This window comes from Scatophagus argus, chromosome 3 (assembly GCF_020382885.2).
Source record: "Scatophagus argus isolate fScaArg1 chromosome 3, fScaArg1.pri, whole genome shotgun sequence".
NCBI classification, from domain to species: Eukaryota; Metazoa; Chordata; class Actinopteri; family Scatophagidae; genus Scatophagus; species Scatophagus argus.
The window spans coordinates 24,565,677-24,587,442 of record NC_058495.1 but is presented as its reverse complement, the minus strand read 5'-3'; the positions used below and the strand labels follow the sequence as shown (position 1 = coordinate 24,587,442).

General features: G+C 43.7%; 2 protein-coding genes across 3 annotated transcripts; one reads left to right on the top strand and one right to left on the bottom strand.

The window, feature by feature from the left end:
* Positions 1 to 50: 50 nt before the first annotated feature.
* On the top strand, positions 51 to 12,746 carry ergic3 (ERGIC and golgi 3). 2 transcript variants are annotated; one of them, XM_046384968.1, is made up of 14 exons: positions 51 to 241; positions 1,779 to 1,849; positions 2,905 to 2,992; positions 3,123 to 3,242; positions 3,386 to 3,482; positions 3,596 to 3,761; positions 4,118 to 4,175; positions 6,359 to 6,373; positions 7,242 to 7,273; positions 7,570 to 7,666; positions 10,561 to 10,625; positions 10,794 to 10,930; positions 11,033 to 11,088; positions 11,208 to 12,746. In XM_046384968.1, exons 1-14 carry the CDS (start codon positions 154 to 156, stop codon positions 11,285 to 11,287), a joined length of 1,170 nt encoding a protein of 389 aa, XP_046240924.1. In that variant the 5' UTR covers positions 51 to 153; the 3' UTR covers positions 11,288 to 12,746. The 2 variants fall into 2 exon arrangements, with proteins under 2 accessions (XP_046240924.1, XP_046240926.1); XM_046384970.1 differs by lacking the exon at positions 6,359 to 6,373.
* Positions 8,154 to 10,078, bottom strand: romo1 (reactive oxygen species modulator 1). The gene is made up of 3 exons (XM_046384971.1): positions 9,927 to 10,078; positions 9,165 to 9,301; positions 8,154 to 8,410 (listed from the first exon to the last, which is right to left on the bottom strand). The coding sequence occupies exons 2-3, from the start codon at positions 9,299 to 9,301 to the stop codon at positions 8,302 to 8,304; spliced, it is 246 nt and encodes an 81-aa protein (XP_046240927.1). The 5' UTR covers positions 9,927 to 10,078; the 3' UTR covers positions 8,154 to 8,301.
* Positions 12,747 to 21,766: the final 9,020 nt, after the last annotated feature.

The following is a 21,766-nucleotide window of genomic DNA, read 5'->3' as shown; positions in this document are numbered from 1 at the left end:
AAAAAAAAAAGACAAAATTACGCGGCCTGCGGTGATTGGTTGTGCCGTGCCCCGCGTGTGTCCCGGAAGTGAAAGCGCAGGACTGATGTGTGTCTGGAGTGTAGGAATCTGTCGGCAGCGGTTGTGTTTAGCTGTGGTTTTCTGGTGTAGAAAATGGACACGTTAAATAAGCTGAAACAGTTTGACGCTTATCCCAAGACTCTGGAAGATTTCCGGGTGAAGACGTGGGGAGGAGCGACCGGTGAGAGGCTTTAATTTACCAGAGAGCAGCAGCCATTCAGACACTCAGGGTGTTAGCCGCTCCGGCTAACAACAAGGCTAACTGAATCGTTTCTTCTTTAAATTGTAAAAAATATAAGTTACACCCGGTTACAGTCTTAACATTAGGCTCATAGCGCTGGGAGAAACGTACAGCAACAAAACAGACACGTTTAACACTTAATAATAGAGCAACATAACGACAAGGCTAGTGAAAAAATGCAACATTATACATGACAGAAGATATATTTTCACAGAAACTTGGGATATCAAGTCATTCTTACCCCATAGTTAATGTAAAGGACAAAACCAGTGATTCTGCACGTTTTATCCCATTGGCAGCATAACATGAACACTTGACTGGTGGCAGTTTTACAAACCACGCTGCTGTGCTTTAGTATTGGATGTTGGTGGTGCATTTAAGGTTTGGAGGCTTGGAAAAAGGAAATTCACATGCAACAGCAGGGCAGAGGCAGGCTGAGGTAGGAAAACAGATAAACTGTGGGAATAAACTACCAGCTGCAAACAATTTGAATGGAATTAAGTAAAGATTAACTAAGAGATTAGAGAGGCGACACTCGAAAAGCTATCAACATTATACACATTACAATATCTAAACTGAATTTTCTAGATGTACTCAATTTGAGTCATCAACCTTGTTGATCAAGTAAGCAGGTCGTTTCCACTCACAAAGGAGCACCTTTTTATGAGGAACGTGCAGGTTATTGAACAACCAAACTGCTGGATGTTACAGGATTTAATGGACTTACTGTTATTCACCACAACAAACTGAATGGAAACTGTTGCCTTGCTGTGTTGGTTTTCAGTTTTCAGTTTAACTTCTAGGAAGGCTGTCACTTAATGCTCTAATGATATAAACATAAAACTAGTCAACAACAGTTCTGGTGTGCTCTTTATCTTCAGACTAATTTAGTTGTCATTTGCTGCTTTTCTTTTTTAGATCACTGAAAAGTGTTACATCTTTAAGGTTAGAACTGTTGGGTAACACGAAAAGACAAACCAAAAAGTAAAGCAAAAACAGTGAAATAATGTTCTTCATTGTTAAGAATGTAATGAGAAGCTGCCGCCTTTTGTTTTAATCAATGATTTTGTTTTTGTCTTTCATTCTTTTACTGTTGATCATCATCGCACTTTGCTCAGGGGACACTGAGCTTCACACTGACAGGAGTACTTTTCTATCAGACAGCAGTTAGTCCTGAATCAATTAGATATTTCATGGAGTTTTGTATTGTTTGCTAACAGGACCAGCAGTAGCTTACGTTACCAGAATGTTAAACAATCATCTTTACAGCTTGATCTTCTCGAGAGCCAAAATGCAACAGAGGAGATCAAACGTATGTAAGTTGCAGAGGGATCACAGCGTCTTTCGAAAGACGAAAAACATCATTTAAATCTTGTTTTGATAAAATATGACGTTTTAGAAGAAGATCAGGGAGATTTTTTTTTATTCCTTTTAAATTCTCGCTGTCACAGTTTGAACTTCCTGTGTGTGTCTGCAGTGACCCTCGTCAGCGGTGTCATCATGTTAATCCTGTTCGTCTCCGAGCTGCAGTACTATCTCACTAAAGAGGTGAGTTCATCCGCGTCCCCTCATTATTTGATATCCTCCTCGAGTGGTCCAAACGTTCCAGGTGAAATTGAATTCAAAGCGCAACTGGGAGGAAAAATGACGTGTGTGCTGCCATTTTACTTTGGTCGGTGTGGCGTGTCCAGGCAGGCCGGCGAGTCTGCACATTCACACAGCCTCGTTTAGTGATAAGACGGGTTTCTTTCAGGGTATTTGCAGGCCTTGAAAAGTCTTTAAAAAGCTTTCAAATCAATTCCCTAAAAAGTCCATGGAAGAAGTGAAAAAAGTCTTAAAATTACAATTTTTTTCTTGCCCACTGTAGGCATTAACAGTGTGGGTTTTTTGCCCTGTGTGATTTCAAGCTGTCAGGAGACCTCACACATCTGTAAACTAAAAATAAGATTGTATTGAAGTAGGTTGAAGTGTTTTCAGTTGAGTCAGATGTCAAAAAGGAATCATGGTTGTAAAATGAAAAATAGCTGACAGGTCATTAAGTTCATGTCGGCTTGTTCTTAAACTTTTCTTTTCAGGCGGTGAAAGTTGAAGATTATTAAAACATGCCAAACTGAGATAATGATGAAAGTAAAAGTTCCCTGCAGTCAATTCTAAAAAGCTTGCAACCTTTGGGTAACATTTCCTGTCAGACTGGTCTGATGAGTGTGGTCACACAAACGTACTGAAAATGCTCAGTGTCACACAAGTGTGAAAACAGCCAACACTGTGGTCATAACAGTTTTAACATTCACTTTACTGACACGTTTTCACTCACTTTAAGCATGTGACAGTGACTGTTGAGAGTCCTGCTTCCCCAACACACCACAAAGCTGTCAGTTGATGCCTCTGTTTGACAGAATCATATATTGTGCAGATAACAGCCGTATTGCCCTGTATATAGGAAATCCCATCAGAGGAGGTTTTTGACTACAAACTGCTTTTTGACTAATTTTCTCTTGCTTTGGGGCAGTAAAATGGGTTATTTACGGTTAAATGCGCCAGGCGTGACGTGTTTTGACAGAATGTCTGAGTGAAAGTTCGTCCTCGCTGTTTGTCCCCTGCAGGTTCACCCTGAGCTGTACGTCGACACGTCGCGAGGAGACAAACTGAAGATCAACATCGACGTCATTTTCCCTCACATGCCTTGCGCTTGTAAGTCCCACCGCTGTTAGGTCGCTGCTTCAGCCTGATGAGACTAACATGCTAATGACGACACAGCTATGGTCAACCCCTCACCCTCCCCACTCTTTCTTTCTTTCTTTTTTTCATTTATGTTGCTCAGATCTTAGTATAGATGCAATGGATGTGGCCGGCGAGCAGCAGTTGGACGTTGAACACAATCTGTTCAAACAGCGGCTGGACAAAGACTTCAAACCCGTCACCATCGAGGCAGAGAAACACGGTAAACGCTGACTTTACTCTGATATTTGACGCTGAGCCACAGCTGTTGGCAGATGTTCAAACCAAAAGTCGTGCTCTGTTTTTTTTTTTTTTTGTTTTTGTTTTTTTTGCCCGAGTCTCCGCATTTACGTGTTTTGTGTGTAGAACTCGGCGTGGCTGACGACGGTGAGGTGTTCGACCCCAGTACACTGGACCCAAACAGATGTGAGAGCTGCTATGGAGCCGAGACCGACGACCTCAAGTAAGACACAAACACACACACACACACACGTGTCACTCTGTCTTTAAGATTTCTGTGTCATTGTGTGTTAACTCGCCTTGCCATCTGCTCGCTGTGTGTGTGTGCACATGCAGATGCTGTAACACCTGTGATGACGTGCGGGAGGCGTACCGGCGGCGAGGCTGGGCATTCAAGAGTGCTGACACCATCGAGCAGTGCAAGAGGGAGGGCTTCACGCAGAAGATGCAGGAGCAGAAGAACGAAGGCTGCCAGGTTTACGGCTTCCTGGAGGTCAACAAGGTAACTAGTGACTAGTTTAACACGTGACATCCTGAATTTGCAGAGTGGGTGTAATATAGTAAATCGACTCTTGCTCTTTTGATAAGAGGCGCGCAGGAAGAAGATAAGAACAGTCGCATGCCATGTTTGAACTTTTCCTCGTGTGTTTTTCAAGCGAAGCAACAATTACCTTTACAGTGCATACGGATTATGGGGGAAATGCTTAATAACATACAACACTTTGCTTTTAAAACACACCAAGCTCATGATTCTGTGACTTCATTCTTGAAATTTCTTTACATGTGCGGGACAGTGGTCTAAACACCATACTGAAAGGATTATTCCCTATGAAACGTGTCCTCTTGTTTGTGTCTCAGGTGGCAGGAAATTTCCACTTTGCTCCTGGGAAAAGTTTCCAGCAGTCTCATGTCCACGGTAAGACCTGCTGTTTGTCCTCCCTGCTCACGCACACACAGGAACATTCAGAGGTTTTTGGACACCCAGTTGTACGTCTTTGAGTGAGACTCAAATCACAACTTGATATCCAAAATTAAGACTAGAGACACAAAGCTGCTCTGCCGACTCACTTACAGCAGTACGTGCAGGCGGCTGTGTGGAAACGCTCTGTCTGTTTGTGGTTCACAAACGAGTCTCCCGTCGTCGGGTGCTTTCCAGTCAGCTTCACATCTGAGTTATGTTTCTCTCTTCTTGCTTGTGTGTCACTTACCCCCAAAGGGCTGAAGCAAACGGGTGTTCAGAAACGTTTGACTTGTTAAGCATGTTTATCTCCGTTCATTCATCGTCCATCGTTCACATCATTTAACAAAACATTCGTAAACCAAAACTGTCCGGCTCTCCGACTGCATGCTGAGGACTCGGTGTTGTCTTGTCGTTCGGCTGTCTGACTCACGCAGGTGAGGGTCAGGCAGCAGCTCGTAGATGATTTACTTCATCCTGTCGAATGTTGTGTTGTTACATTTTCAAACGTTCTGTCAACTTGTTGGACATTTTGTTATTGACTCACCAGGTGAGCCGTGTAAAAGATGTCTCACAGCAAATGTCAGCGTTGATTAAGTTTGAGTTACAGTTTAGTCACACGTTATCAAAATCACAAAGAAATGAATATGCACCACTAATGCTGGAATGAGTTTGGGGTTTTTTCACTGAAAATGTTATTTGGTTTTGAAAAGGTTTCATGTGTTGTGCTGTAAAAAGCCCCTTAGCTCATAATCTGAGCTCAAATTGTGTTGGCTCACCTTTTTTGGAGGCTGAAGCTGCATTTCATTTCATTTAGTGTAGAAATAAATGACAAATAGATAATAATTGTGACCTTAATCACAGGGAAAATGACTGGATGTCACATGCAGCAGGTTTTCAAGGTTTCTACAGCTGGTGTTCAGGTGTTCCCTGCTTCATCCAAGTTCACAGTTTCTGTCCAGATGATTTCATATCAAGAGTGAAAAATCATTTTGGACATGGCAGGACTGAATGACTACACTGAAACCAAACTGGTGAAATTCTTTTGCACATCACCTGATACGTCAGCAGACACTAACTAGTAACAAATTATTCTTAACTCTAGAAAGCTCCATTTTCTCACATTTTGTCCCTGCTTCTTCTCTGCATTTGTCGACTTTTTCTCCCCTCATTTGTTCATTCCTTTGACTGCTGTTGCCGATTTTTGCTCTGCCATCATCATTTTGCATCACTTTTGGTCTTTGTTGTTGTCTTGACTGGGCTGCTCTGTTTTGCCTGCCGACTATAAAGTTTTGCCCATCTGCACATAAAACCAGAGCAGGAAATTAACAGCAGTCAGCCATCATAAAGTTCAAACAAATCTCCTCCAACAGTCACCTCAGGAGGAAAAAGAGCCACAGTAGGCTGCTTCTAATCTGAACAAAACATAAGTTGGCTTCTGAAACGGAGAGCTTGGCTGGTAATCTTCAGCTGTGACGAAGGTCTTGTAGGTTGATGACAAGCGTGCGAGTGGCTGAAGTCTGAGCTGCACTTAATGGCTGTCACTGTTAGTTTCCTCGCCTGAACACGGCGGCGTCCTCTGATCTCCGGCTCTGTGTTGAGAGATAAGTTCACCCCACTGAATGTGTTTCATTTATTTTCTTCAGTGTCGTATTTAAATGCTTAGCAGCAGAAACAAGAGACAAGAATCACTTGTGCTGAGGACTGTCAGCGTGGCTGCAGCTGAAATAAATCAGCCTCATCCTGATTCTGCTCCCTTTAGTCTGGACCGGCTGTGAAACGGTTCAGCGCTGCCTCCTGTGTTTGGGGCTGCACGATGACCCTGACAGAATTCATACACAATATTTGCTAAAGCATATTTTGTTTGGCACACACACACCAAAAAAGAAAGAGTGAGATTCTGCTGTCATGTCAAATCTCTTGTAAATCAATTTGGATATTTGAGCTTTTAATACCAAATACCAAATCTTGTGCCATCATATGTTGATGTCTTAATAAGATCAGATTAAAAAGAAAAACCTTTTGTCGGTGTTGTGCAGCCCCTTGTGCCACCTCCCCCTCCCCTCCCCCCGTCCATTAACATAACGTGGTTTGTTGTCTGCCTGCATCGTTATAGTGACTCTTCTCTCTTCTTTCTGCAGTACACGCTGTGGAAAGTAAGTGCATCTTTATTTGCAGTTTTGTTTTAAATTGTGTAAATACCTACAAACTTTACTGAGGAGTGGCCTCGTACGAGTACAGTAGCCTGTGGGAAAATACTGCGAGTTACTCATTTCAAATATGCAGTGATATTCATCACACAGGATCAAGCACACAAATCTGGAGGCACAAATTTTGCTCAGTTGTGATTTATTTTATATTATTTATTATTTATTTTATAAACAGTGAACCCAAATATGACCGAAGACTCTGAGGCTGAAGAAATCTGACTGTTTCCGCTTAGTATGTTGATACTGAAGACGGACTTTTCTCATCCACTGTGTGACTGTGCTCCTTCTGTAGACGTCTGCTGAACGTGTGATGGTGCCGTTCAGAGTGTTAAGCTGACGAATTCACACCACTGAGCAGACTGAACTGAACCTCTGAAGGTTGATCAAAGTCTGACTGAAAAATCTGCTTTGTTTTTGTGTGTTTGGAGGAGCTGCTGTGTTCAATGTGACGTCCCACCTGAAATCTTAGAATTCTAGTTATTTGGTCAGTTTTAAGCATTTTCACAAATATTTAATTTTGTGGGTCAAGGCTGGTTACGTTTGTGCATTAAACTAAGTGACAGATGCCTCAAACCAGACGCCTCGTGAATGAAACAGTCACGTTCAGTGGAGGTCAAAGGTCAGAGGCAAAGCAACCCGAGAGCAGACGTGACCTGCAGATTTTAACTTTTTATTTCCTGCCTTTCATCTGTTCACTAACCAGACTGAACTGCTGAATCAGTGCGCAGTAACCAATCACAAATTTCTTTACTGATTGTGTATTTGAGGCATTTGGAATCAACAAGTTAAGTGACGTGTTGTGTTTTGTTTGCAGTACATGACCTGCAGAGTTTTGGCTTGGACAACGTAAGTAAATGGACTGATAATGTTTCTTTGTTTTTAGTAACTTTATATTTGCAAAAGTGTATCCTAACAGATTTGTAGTCTTTGTGACTATTTTGTTTGATAGCTTTTCCTTTTGTTTATCCCAAGACTTGAGTTAACTGAATGGTAATACAATAGCAGGTCACATTACATGTCCCTTTTTAATGCTGGGAAAAGACTTGCCTTGATGTTTTACAAGGACAAAAAGCTGGAAAATGAGACATTTTTAACAGACCTGCTTGTTGCTGAAGTCTGTCAACGTCTTCTTCTTTCTCCAGATAAACATGACCCATTTGATAAAACATCTGTCGTTTGGTAAAGATTACCCAGGCATCGTTAATCCTCTGGACAACACAAACGTCACAGCGCCACAAGGTCAGTGCTTTTATGCTTTTCAATATGATTCTGGTAGGAATAATACAACAAGCAGCAGTGCAACATTAAGTATTTAAAGTGGAGGCTTCATCGTGACCTACATGGATAATTTGGAACCAAATTACGGTAAATTACATTCTCTCGTGTCTATGATTCGGAAAACCTTTTCGTTGGATATTAAACAGCCAATAATATGACTATTTGTTTCATGAGACCCTGTAAAGTGCAGTTACTGTGTACTGTCACAGAAGTGCACTGACTTACACCCAAATGTCAAGTGGTTTGAGACTGAATGTGGACTAGACTTCTCAGTCTGACAACAACTTCAACAGTCAGAGAGAGGAGCCACAGTGTAGGAGACCAGGGAAGTGCTGTACAATTAAACTGAGCAGAGAAAAAGTGGGAATTCTCCTCCACTTTTGTGTCTGTTGCGCTGACCAGGATGTTGGCAGCATCGGAAAGCGTCACAAATCCACGCCGAAAAGCATTTGATGTATCAGAACTTTTATTGACAAAACTAGACTGCTGGTTGAGAGTGCGACAGCATGGAGCAGGCGGAGAGCTGCTGCTGTAGTTAATGGAAGAGTCCGAGAGCTGTACAGTTGTGTTGTGGAGGTGGTTGTTCCTCGTCTTCCTCAGCAGCGGATGCCCATGCCGATGGCCATGAAGGTGCCAAACGTCCCCCCGCTCTGCATCATGGTCTTCCCTACTCCTCCCATCAGCTCCCTGCCACGCATGCCGATCCTACAGACAGAAGAGATAGTTGTTTGTCTAGTTTGTGTTTAAAGTGAGCAGTCGGTATCTTGTTCTTGTTGAGCAACGTGACCTTCAGTCTTTGGTTTGAAGTTTATGATACCAGAAAAGTAGACTTACAAACTGTTGAATATGCAAATGAAGGTCAGGAGCGTGTCAGGCAACTCTGAGCTGATGAGGCTTTTAAATAACAGTGTACACCTTTGCAAGGTTCAGTGTTTAATCTGCATGTTGTTTGAATCGATGGAGACGATCCAAAACTTTCATTTTTAATATTAATATAGCCTGATAATCAAAAATTAAATTTGGTTTCATTCATATAACAAAATTTTTCTGCCTAACTTGTTCACATTGTCCTGATTGGCTCCGTTGTTTTTCAAACAGCCGTCAAAGTGCACAACAGCAGACTTGTGTGAGTTGTTTAAAGAAAATAAAAAAACATGAGATGTACACAATGAAGATGGGACCAGGCTGATATTACTCAGCATAGTGAAGACTCTTTTCACTGTTGAGGTAACTAGAGATTATTCAGAGACATTATCCTAATACTTCTGAATTGTATGCAGCAGAACGTCCACTACTGACCACATTTATGGTAAATCGTAGGACACAAAACCATCAACTACACCTGGTGCCCTAACACACTGAGCCTCAGAGCAGGTGGCTGTTCAAATTATTATTATTTTTTAATACATAAAACTGGACAAGAAAGCAAAAGGTGGATGTACACTCAGTTCAGTGTTACCTGAGACAGGAGAAAGTGCCGAACATGGCGCCAGCCGCCATTCCTACTGCAAACCCCATCATGAAGCCCATCTTGACCCGGTCAAAACAGCTGGGCTGGGTCTGGCCCTGGCCATATGGACCTACAGCCACTGGCATCTGGAGAGGAGAGACGGACAGAAGACGGGTTAGACATTAAACAGATCATCAAGCACCCGAGCGTAATAAACGATAATATGTAGTATGATTTTAGGACACTCTGTGATGCCTCGAAAAAAAAGCTGTAGAAATTTCAGCTTCCTAACAGACATTTGACCTTTGCATCTAAACAGCAATTTACTGTTATGTAACAAGTTCATACTGTCTGTTTGCTTGTTACACGGCTGGCAATCCAACTAGCTGCTCACGTAGACTTAACTAAGAATATCTGACAGTTAGGCTGCTGGTTAACGTTAACGATGAAGTTGTGTCGCTGAGCCTGTAACGTAAAGTCAGTGTTACTGAATTAGCTCGTATGCTAGGCTAACACTTGTGTTTGCCAGCGGCTTGTTTTACTGCAGCCTTCACACAACAACCACTCAGTGCCGAAACAATAACGTTAATTAAGTGAAATTCACTCTTTATTCCAGCAAATCGTTTGTTGTGCTAGCTTAGCGTGCTGGTGGGCTAACGTCACCTGTGGCCTTGACAGATAAACATGAGGCGTTTCCACCGGTAAATCATCGTCTCAGATTAACGCATTCATTGAAATTAGTAATTAAATTATTGATTAAATTGGCCTTACCTTGAACTATGTGTTTGAAACGAGGTCGTTTTTCTGGTTCCTATGCGGAAGATTATCGTATATTTGAGCGCAGCGGCGTTTAAATGTCTCTCTAGCAGACTTCCATAACCGGATACAGGAAGAGGAAAAAGACAGAGGAAGCAATTAAAGAAGAGAAGTAACGTGGAAGACGTGCTGAACAGCGCCGCTCAGTGGTTCATTCACTTTACTGCATGGCCTACCTTCAGCCAACCTTTCTAACCAACGTGTCCTATTGAGAAACGGCTTTAATCACAAAGCAACTGATCCTATGATGTGTTGTTCTATTGGAGTAGATTAAACTGGATCTGAACAGCCTCACCTCACACCTCAGTAACGACACCTCACATCTCATTTTCACACTCCTTAACTCGCCGCTGTTCATATTTGTGTTCTTTAATTAATATCCAACTTTTTTGGACTTTGGTCTGGTAATTGTTTGTTCTTTGATGTTCAATAATATCCATTGCTTCAAATTGGTTTTGTTATTTCATTGTGTGCTACCATTTGCTCGCAGTAAATCACAGATTTTTAGCAACTATGAGGAAGTCAAGTAACTTCTGTGTGTCTGTATTGATATTTTAGTTCAACAAGGATTTTCTTTGTGTCCCCACAGCGTCAATGATGTACCAGTATTTTGTGAAAATCGTTCCCACCATCTACGTGAAAACCGATGGAGAGGTGAGTCCAAACTTGGACTAAGTTTATGTTTCACTCCAGACCTTATCAAACTGACTGCATTGTATACCCCATCTTTTCTGATCCTTAAGTTTCACATGTAATCCTTCACATCAGCCTAAAACCGTTTTGTTGTTGTTGTGTTTTGTTTTGTTTTGTTTTGTTTTTCAGGTGGTAAAAACAAACCAGTTCTCAGTCACCAGGCATGAGAAAGTGGCCAACGGGCTAATAGGAGACCAGGGGCTGCCGGGCGTGTTTGTTTTGTATGAGCTGTCGCCCATGATGGTTAAATTCACAGAGAAACACAGGTAGGAGACAGCGGAGGACTTGGCATGATAAAAGCTGTCAGTTAGAGCACGGCTGAAGCTTAACTGGCCTCTCATTCAAACTGTTGACCTCTCTCCTTTCAGATCGTTCACACACTTCTTGACAGGCGTTTGCGCCATCATTGGAGGAGTATTTACAGGTCAGTCCCTCGATCTGAGCAGGAAGCTGCTTTGTGTGAACGTGAATAGAGCTTAAAGTGGATGAACTCTGACTCTCTCCTTCTCTCGCTTCTGCTTCCTGTCTGCTCGACTCCTGCAGTGGCCGGTCTGATCGACTCGCTCATCTACCACTCGGCTCGGGTCATCCAGAAGAAGATAGAGCTGGGCAAGGCGTCCTAACAGCGCCCCCCGCTGGCCTCCAACGGTGCAACACAGACCAAGACACGGACACGGAGAACGACAGACAGACAGACAGAGGGAGGCAGAGGTTTGGAAACAGAAGCAGAGCAGCTTGTTTTCCTTCCGTCTGTCTGTCTTCTGTCACAGTGGATGAGAGAGATTCAGAGGGAGACAGAGAGGTTTTAAATCGGCCAAGTTTTTAATTCCTCTGTCTCTCCTTTTGCTGCACAGGAGAGGATTTTGCTCTCCGCTGTTAAGTTTGATGCCAACGGGGACAGAGTCAGAGTCCGAGTCCGCAATTGACTGATGAGACTTTTTGGGATTGAGCTCGAGCAGAGAATGAGACTCAGCATCTAGAAGCTTCTTCACGTAGAAAGAGTCACGTTTACATCCTGCTGCAGCGGCGGCAGACACTCAGCTCGCCGCACTGAATGTCCGTTAGACGATCTGCGGTCGAGCCTTTGTTCCAGAGGGGGAATGGAGGCTTTTTAAAGGAATACGTCACCCAAAATCTTTAGTCTTCGTATCAGCTTCTCGCCCCACGGAAAAAATGTTCGCTCTCGCATTTCTGTAAGCCGAATCACCGAAAGCCTGGCAGGACACAAATGTTTTCTCGTGATTAAAAGAAGGTTGCTTCATGATCAAAATTTACTGAATCATAAAACAACTTAACCCTGGATAAGTTTGGTGATATTTTATACTTAATGTCAGCAAATCCCATGAAAAAAAAATCCTCTGTGCCATCGAGCTCCTTTGTTGTCCCAGAACTGTTAAAAACACATCAGTGAGTCACGCTGTTGCACTGAGTGACATGTCCCGTCATTACTGTGAACACACACACACACACTCTCACTGTAGTTTATTCTGACTCAATCCCACATGCACCGTCCCACTGCTGGAAAAACTCAACCGAGTGCCAAATGCGTAGTAATCCGCAGCTCAAAATAGTCCCCCAGCGAATGCACCATTTCATCTTGTTCGAGTAACATTTGCTAAAAACTGCAGTGACAAAATCCTGAGGTTTTCCAGCAGGACTCAGTGGGCCACAGATGTGATCCAGCTTTTTTGTTTTTTTTCATGGGATGTGTGTGTGTGAGAGAGTGTGTGAGAGACAGTAAGATTGTCACCTGCCTTGTCCTTTAAGTTCAGTCCGCTTGCACTCTTTATGTCTGATTTTTTTAGTTTAATTTAGTGTTCAAGTGTTAAAATACAGCAACCTGAACTGAAATCCCGACCAGATGAAGACTCGAGTGCGAAGTAGAGCTGCTAACATTTATTTTCATTATCAATTAATCAGCCCGTTATTTTCACAATTAGTCGTTTGACCTGCAAAATGTCAGAAAATTGTGAAAAACCCTCCTCGGGATTTCCCACAGCTCAAAATGTTGTCTTCAGTTTCAACAGTAAAATCACGTAAACAGTTCATTGCTTGTCAAATTGAGAACCTAACTTTCGTGGGGGGAAAATGCAGCTTTAGTCCAAAGCTGAGCAGAACCTGTAATGTAACGTATCCTGCTAAACAAGCAGCTCGACATTTTTTGATCTCGTGTTTCTGCTGAGAACGTGAAGAACATCAGAGAAACGTTCTCCACCGGTCGGAGCTCTGATGGAGGATTCCTCTGGTGCTTCAGGTCTCAAGTTGTAAGTAGACGACATGAAGCACCTTTTGGGTGATGTGTTCCTTTAAAGACGTGTTGTACAAAAACATCCTTAAAAATCCTTAAAAGTTTTTAAGATTTTTAAAACCAAGGCTCTTTAAAGGTCCAGTGTGGGGCTTAGTGACACCTGGTGGCGAGGCTGCAGATTGCAAGTGAAAGTGAAGGAAGAGAAAACAACGATGATTACACATTAATGAAAACATAATTTTGAATATGATATTTCATTTCTGCCTCCTGCCTTCTCCACACTGGACCTCTAACAAAACTACACCTGCAGACTTTTGTCCTCACCTGATTTCAAGCCACTGTCTGTAGGATTTTGAAAGTTAAAAAAAGCAAGAAGAAGGCGACGATCTCGATGAAGGCTGGTGCAGTCGGTCCTGATAATCAGGTTGGATTTTGTCCGCTTCACGATCCAGCTGGTCAGCATAAATCCTACACACAGTGGCTTTAAAAGCAATGGGATTTGACACTGACTGAGAGGCAAACTGACTTGACATAATCAGAAGTTGAGAGCCATTCAGATGTTTAAGAAGCCAAATTCCCTCAGTGTTTTAGTGGCGGCTGAGACAAAACCGACGAGCCGCAGCCAGATTTTCTCGTATCTCGGCTCAGTTTCTTTGCCCCCCCCAGCTCTGACTTCAGTTCACTGGACTGGAAAATTAACCTCGAATGGAGAAAAAGAGAAAAAGTCACTTTAGCCCCCCCGTGATTTCTGCTTTTCTTTCTTCTTTCTGCTGATGTTGTCAGGAAAATGTGTTGAAATCGAGGAGACGTCTGACAAAACGACCCTTTGACTGACTTCTCCCTCATTGTGATCATGCGGCGATTTGGAAATCTGATTATTATTATCATTATTATTAGTATTTTTTACCTCCATTTTTTTTGTTATGTATTCAGGCGTGTAAATACTGTACAGACACGTCCACCGCTGCCTCAGAGAAAGGAAGGAAACGACTAAACACGTGACGAATCCCGCCGGACTGAGTGTTGCACAGCACCGCGTCAGTGTTGAAAACACAGTCAGGTTAACTAGATGACTTTGTTTTGGTTTTTTAAAGGAAAAGGGCTGCTTCTCCTCTGCCTGTCGCTTTCTTTACTTCTGCGGGACAATAGAGCACAGTCTGCCCTTTTACACTGCTGTTAAAACATATATATATTTTTTTTAATTTGGTTGGTGTTGGTGTTGGGGATGTTGAGGGATGATTACACGGCCCGTTGCCTCAGAGGCTGATCTCCTCCTGTGGGCCTGCGAGTCTCTCAGAAGTCTTATTCTCATCCAGAAACTGTCCGGTAATGACAGGGCCGACAGGGAGGCAGCAGGAAGCTGCAGGCCACAAGAAGACAGCGCGTAAATGTCGGGTTGATTCTCACTTTATTCCTGACTCACATGTTGAGTCACCACATGAGAGCCAGATGTTCTGCCGGGTTTGATCTTCGCCTCTCTGCGTCTATTCTTAGCCGACCGTCCCGAGCGGCCTGAGGTGGTTGATGTTTGGCACGTGTTGTCTCATTAACAGTAAATCCACCGTAGCTTTTATCACAGCTGACCATTTTACACCATTTTTTTGCCCCCCTTCATCATGTGGTAGTTTTTCATTGCTGTTTTCAAGAAAGGTTTTGGAAGTCCAAAAACTGTTCAGAGCTTCCAGATCCCGTCGATAGTGTCAGTGCAGGATGCATTAATCTCTTCTGCTCGGTCATTCGGTCTGTGAACCGTCAGAGGAGGTCTAGAACTGCCCCACGGACCCAGACTGACCCTTCACGGGTCTCGTTCTGTCCGGCCAACTGCCCAGAATCTAAAGGTCCTCGGTGTCAAAAACAACCAAAGTCTCCCCGTGTGAGAAGCCGCAAGAGAGACTGTTTGACCTTTTTGTTTGCTTCTCTTTGAATCGACAGGAAACATTGAATAAGTGGTGCTTCCTGAGCAGCTGGAAAGTCGCTGGTGTTTCCACAAGTCACCTGTTCAGGTGGTTCAGGTGGTTCTCCTGTTTCTGTCTGTCTGTCTGTGATGCAGTGTCGTCACCTCCTCCCCACTGAAGGATTTGGTCCCAGTAATGATGCACATTCACTCAAACACGTCACAGTTTGTTTCTTGACCTGCGAACTCTGAAGGCGCTCGAGGACGGTTTGCAGCCTTGGATCGAACCTCCTTTTTTTAATGGATTTAATGACAGTCGGTCGTTTGTCTGACGTCGTGAAGAAGTTCATCCTGGAGGTGAAGACGTGTGTGTGTGTGTGTGTGTGTGTGTGTGTGTGTGTGTGTGTGTGTGTGAAGCTCGTGCGACTGCTGCAGCTCACGTTGAACACGTCAGAGTATTGATCACAAGCTATCAGAAGTGTCCCGTAGTTCTTCTCTCTCTGTGTTGAAGCAGCCTCAGAAATCTGGATGATGCAGTCAGTCGATGGTGGATTGTTGCACCTTTTAACATCTAAATCAGGGGCAGGGGTTGTGTGTGTGTGTGTGTGTGTGTGTGGGTGACTGTGAGAGAGAAATGTATTTATATTTTGATTGTCCTCAAACAGTTTTTAAAATGACAGAAAATAAATGTTGAATACACCAGCTCCACACTTTGTGCCGCCTCTTTATTTTAGTTTTAACGTTAAGACGTAATCTGAAAAGTTCAAACTAAATCACGTTTACAGCAGGATCATTAAAGAAATTCTTCAGCAGGTTAGCATCAGAGACCCCCAGAGGTCAAAGTCTGAGTCATGATAACATCAGAGACCAATGCGACTTAGTTTTATGAGAAACTGTTGAGGTCTTGAAACCAGAGTCCCAAAAAGATGCCTGTCGAATAAATGACATCGTCTCAACGCGATAAAACACAAGAGGGGAAGTGAAACATCCCGACTGTAGTGGTGCAGTCGTGCTGCTTCCTGCTGCTTCATCCACACGCCCTCTCATCTCCGCCGCAGGACAGCGAGGCCTTTCACAACGCAGAAACAAAGCGAAGAGTTTCCCCTGTTTACGTGAGGGACCCCCCAGAGGTCAAGGTGTGGCCCCTGGCTGACCTCTGACCCCCCTGAAGACAAACTGAGGCGTGTTTGTCTGACTGAAGCAGAACTTACTTCTTTACCCTTCATTCAAACTGCAAATCCCGAGACTAATAACGTGAATTTCTGCTGTCAGCCACTAGATGGCGACCACACACTTCAACTCAGTGGCCTCTCTCTCTCTCTCTCTCTCTCTCTCTCTCTCTCTCTCTCTCTCTCACTCACACACACACACACACACACACACACACACAAACACACAGAGCAGAGCATCTGAATGAAATTACAGGCAGCTTGAGTAACTTCCTGTGCGTGTGTGTGTGTGTGTGTCAGAGCCACGCAAGGCTGAGCAGTCCAGCATTACAGTCCACAGAGAATATTTTGATACTGGAAATATAATTATCTGTCTATGCCATAGTGCTGTGTGTGTGTGTCATATCCACCACGTGAACATTTTCGGTCCTCTCATGGCGGGTTCACGGGGGGGGCAGGTTTCTGATCCCATGTGGGGTCGTTACGTTATGTTTTTACCTGAGTGAAATGCACAGCATGTTGTTATTGTTAGGCTCCCGGATGAATCAAAACGCCGCTTTGTATGTGAAACGCTGAAAGCGACAAGTGACGTCGACTGCCACAGTAAATAAAGTAAATGCACAATATTTCAATGTGAAATCTAATGTAGTTAAAGTACAAGGCGGTATTTCAAATACAAATACCCGAGCGCAGTGTTTGAGTAAAGGTTTTCCCGCACCAGACGATCCCGTTCCAGTGAAAAACGACGGAACATTCAGCCAAGGGCCAAAAGAACAAATCAAGGACGAACCACAAGTTTTGGTGCGGATCCAGCAGCTTGTTAATATTGTGGACATTTTTACTGCTTTCTTCTGAGCTATTGCACTCAGCCGAACGTAAATCTTCCAGCGTTTTGCGTTATTAAAAAGGGCTAAGTGGAAAGATTTTTGTAGCCTGGACAGAGTAATTGTTTTCTCTCAGTAGACAATAGAGCACAACAGCATCTTATTTCTACTTTCAGGTGTGTTTAGAGTGTAAAGTGCAGCCTCGGATTGACGCTGAGATAAAGAGAATTTCTGTCAAAGTGCACAAGTGCTTTCGGCCCACATGACCATATTAGCCTGCTGTCATTCATTCGGGTGGCGTCGTGTGAAGGTTCAGTGCCTTGCCTAAGAGCACTTACAGCTGCTGACGCTGTGGATGTAAAACCAGCCTGATAGTTGAAGGACTACTTTTAGGTTTAGGTTGTAATTTCCAGATTGAAAGAGTGTAGGGTTCGTGGGTTTTTGGGTGAGGATTTGAGGTTTGGGTCTCTGTGTATCTCTATGGTTTTTGGTTTAAAATGTGTTTGAAATGTGTTCTGGATTTAGGATTAAGATTTAATTTGAGGTTTTGAGTTCTAGCTTAGTATGTCTTTCTCAGGAGAGGAGCTTGACTTGAACGAGCTGAAAAGGAACAAAGGAAGCGAAAATGGTGGCTGACGAGGGATTGAGACACAGGTGGGCAGGTGGGCGGGGGTGGTCCCAGGTAACTGCAGGTCAGACGAGAAGTGAAGTGAGACCAGGCGTGTGGTTGGATGGACATTTGGTGGAGAGCAAGACGGCAGCAGGTCTGAAGGTTGAAGTAGAGAACCGGGTGGAAGACGGTCTCGCTTTGCCACAGGGGTGCCGACGCGACACCTGACTTTCAGCATCCAATACCGAAATGACACTTTTCTTCATTCTTCTTATTTCAACTTATAAGACGTGTTTCAGTGTCTCAAATGTCTCGAAACACAAACAGCTGTACAGATGTGATGAACAATGTGATTAAAGGTGTAGGAAAGACCTGACAGCAGAATGCAGACGCAAGCCACCACATTATTAACCAAACGAAGCGCTTCTTCGCCCAAAGACAAACACAGGACAGACTCTGTCTCAAATTTCACAAGTGGACATTAACGGATCTTAGACCACATTATTATCATGTAGTAGATACCCCCACCCACACACACACACACACACACACACACACACACACCCTTATAAGGTTGTGTATTTGTTCATACACATAACAGACTGCAGCCTTAACCAAACATCATCATGAAATAATTTTCTGCTGAAATTCTCAGTACCTGGACCGCGTTTCAGTCCACACACACACACACACACACACACCACAGACTGATGAGCAGAGGGTGAGACAGAGTTTGTCTGTCTGTGTGTGTGTGTGTGTGTTCAGGGTGTTTTGTGGTGATGTTAATGAGAGACTGAAGTGAAGGAGGCTGGAAATGATTAAAAAGCAAACTTTCTTGCCAGCTTTCTGTCTGTGGGATTCAGAAGCAAAGATTAAAACAAATAAAAAAGCCTGTTAGCTTGTCAAAGTGCAGTTCAGATAAAAACTTCAGCTCTGATAACACAAACCATACGGACGATTCGGACGTCTCTTTCACAGTGGACGTGTGAGCGCGCCGTCTCCGCCCGTCCTCGCTCTCGCCTTGTTGCAGTGACCTCCAATCAGACACAACTTTTCACATAAAGTTGCGCAACATTCAGAGCTTCGGAGAACAGAAACAGACTGCAGATATTTTATCGGAAGGCCTCTCGGAGTCTCTGATGTCCTGTTCTCATTACGTCAGCTGCTGGGTTCGGATGCCTCCCTCTCTTTGGGGAAGAAAAACGTGCACTTGTTTCAGTCTTCTGGTGTTATTTGGAGCGGCTGAAGTGGATTCCTGAAGCATCCTTCCCACTCCCAGAGGGCCGGCGAGCTTACTGGCACTGGTGTGTAAACAGATGAGATAAGATGATTGAGCGCGGAAACACTTGTGATCCCACTGACGAGTCTTCCTCCCCTCACGTCTTCCCCGGTCTTCATCAGCCAGCGGGGAGGTTCCTTGGATGATCGTGTTGTTGATCGTCGAGAAGACAAAATCCCCACCAGAGTTCCTGTTGCGGCGCCACCGTCTTCATTTGCCGTATTCGGCTCACGGCAGGAGCTCACAGCTCAGAAGCCGCAGTGCTGTGAAAGCAAACAGCAAGCTTAAAGCACGTCTCTGGGTGATGAAGTCCTGGCTCTTCAGGACCAGTTCTCCCACGAGTCCAGTTTCTTTATCACTGATGGAAATGTGAAGAGTAGAAATGGTTCAGTCCTTACTGTGCATGTAAGTGCTGTGCAATAATATGAACAGTAAAAATACTATACAGAGTTGGACCAAAAACACTCGAGTCTCCAATACGTTGGCTTATTGGACTTTCTGTTTATTTTGTTGTTTAAAATGGTTAAAGTGTATTTCTCTGTAGGCCTGTGAGCAGCACACACTGATTCACTCAGACCCACTGATGATTGTGATTCAGGCTTTCACACTCGTTTAACCACCCAAGAAAAATAAAAAGGAATAAAAAAAATACAAACCTATGACCCATTCTGAGGTTTAAAGTGTGTTCGTATTTTCCCTCTATGTCAGCTGTGTGTGTGTGTGTGTGTGTGTGTGCTGTGGCACTGTTTTCACACACTCATCCACCAACTTCCTGTCTCTGGATTATGATGCCATCAGTGCAAACTGCTGCTCCATCAGCTGGGATCAACCGGCCACGGATGTTAGCTTTGGGATTTCACACACACACACACACACACACACACATGCTTGCTGGTAGTAAAAAGGAAAAGGCGTAGTCAGGGGTTCTGCTGACCAGATGTGTTGGTTTGTGAAAGTAGAGCAGTGAAGCACCAGATTCTCAGTGGATTACTCAGAAAACTCAGCTGAAAGCAATCAGTTAGTTCCTCCTCTGCTCTCTAAGCTCTTCCTGGTTCAGTAGGTGGCGAACTGCGCCGCCACGACAAAATAAGCCCTAATTCAGTGATTCCAGGGACGTCTAGACATCCAGGTTAAAAGCGGCCTTCGTCTGGCTGGAAGGCGGTCATTTTTCGGATGTCCAGCGCACAGACGACTGTTGTCTCTGCGGAATTTAAATGATGATATTTAAGCGTGAAGCAGCCCATAGCTCCACATCTAAACATGGAGATTTAAAATTTAACATCACACAAAAAAGAGTTTTACCATGAAAGCTACCAGCTGTGTGCTCGCAGGGGGAGGAATTCTGTCCAAGTAAGTAAGTGTACTTCACATACTGACAGACTAAAGCCGGGAGGGAAACGTAAAGGTTCAGGAATCATACAGAGAAGATGAGGCAAACTGTTTTTGTGGACTGTTTGCTCCAGTGTGACTGAACGACTGAGGACCACACGTCAGGTGTTAGCCGCTAAGTAAATCCAGCGTGACACCGAATTCTCACACGTTGTTGTACCTCACAGACACTCACCTGAACCATTTTCTGCAGGTGTGCTGCTGCTGGTGCATAAGAACAAAGTGTATGAATGAATGAATGAATGAATGAACGTAACACTGCTACTGCTGCTAGCCAATACTTTGCGGCTTTCTCTGTTGCAAACTTTTCCTACACGTGTTTTTAGTTGTAAGTTCAAAATCGAAATTTCAACTTTCAAATTCAATTCTTTTTTTTTTCAAATTAGTGAAACTTTTGCCCCTGATTTGGCTCCATGGGTTCACTTCGTGCTGACTATAATCACAGTTTGAGCATTGATTTAAAAGTTGGTGTTTAAAGTGAAACTCTGTATTGTCTCAAATCAGCTGAGCTCAGTGTTTCAGTCAGTGTGTGTGTGCCTACAGCTGAGTTTAACTTTCAGAAAGCCTCTGTTTGCCACAACACAGGCTCCGTTTACGCCTTATCAATCAAATGATTTGGATCTAGCTTTGTCTCCTGACATGATGAATTTACACTCAGCACTCTGATTAGCAGGACTGAAATCTTTGTGGCTTCGAGTTCGACTTGCACTTTTACCTGGAACTTCTCTTTTCTTTAGGGAAGTGTGAGAGGTGAGAGCAGAGCAGTAAAGAGCTGGAGCTGCCTCAGAAAACTCTTTCCATCCAGGATTGAAGTGCAGTAGAGCAGAATTTCTGATATATGAAGATGACTAAAGTGTGAAAAAGCTGCTGATAACGACCCATCTGACCCAATCAGGAGCCGCGCTCAGCTGTGACATCAATGACATCAAATAACTAATCAAAACCAAACTAAAAAGATGAAGATGGGCACTTGAGCATACATCAGTGTGATAAGAACTACATAAAATGACAGGAGCCGTCTTTGGGTCATTTATTCGATGTGTACTTTGAGTTTCTAGTTTGACCCGTGTCCCATCTGCTAACACGGAGGGGGAGGAGCTTATGAGCTGTACTGCAGCCAGCCACCGGGGGGCGATCCACATGATTTGGCTTCACTTTAGGGGAGCTCCCATGTCATCCATCTTTATATAAAGCAGGCATGTCAAACCGGTCCACAGGAGGGCCGGTGTGGCTGCAGGTTTTCTTTCCAACCAAGTAGCAGCACACCAGACTTGACTCATTTAATCAACTGATCTCCGTCTTCAGACAGCTGATTGGTCAAATGGTGTGCTCTTGGTTGGTTGGCACAAAAACCTGCAGCCACACCGGCCCTCCTGTGGACCGGTTTGACACATGTGATATAAAGTCAGTAATAACCAGTGTATCCATAAGAGTCAGCTGGCTTCTGTTTTGTTCAGATAGTAGTTGTTGTAAATGAAGCCAGATTAAACTCCTTGAGGACCCCATTTTAAAAATTAAATCTGTTGTGCTCCTGTTCACGAAATCAAACAATACCATACAAGTGTGTACGTGTAATGTTGGGTGTGTGAATTTGTCCTACTCTTTCCAGTCATTATCAGCTCATCAGCTGTCTTCATAAAATGGACAACATTAAAGCGAGTGGAGGTGGGTTTGAACAGAAAACAGGGA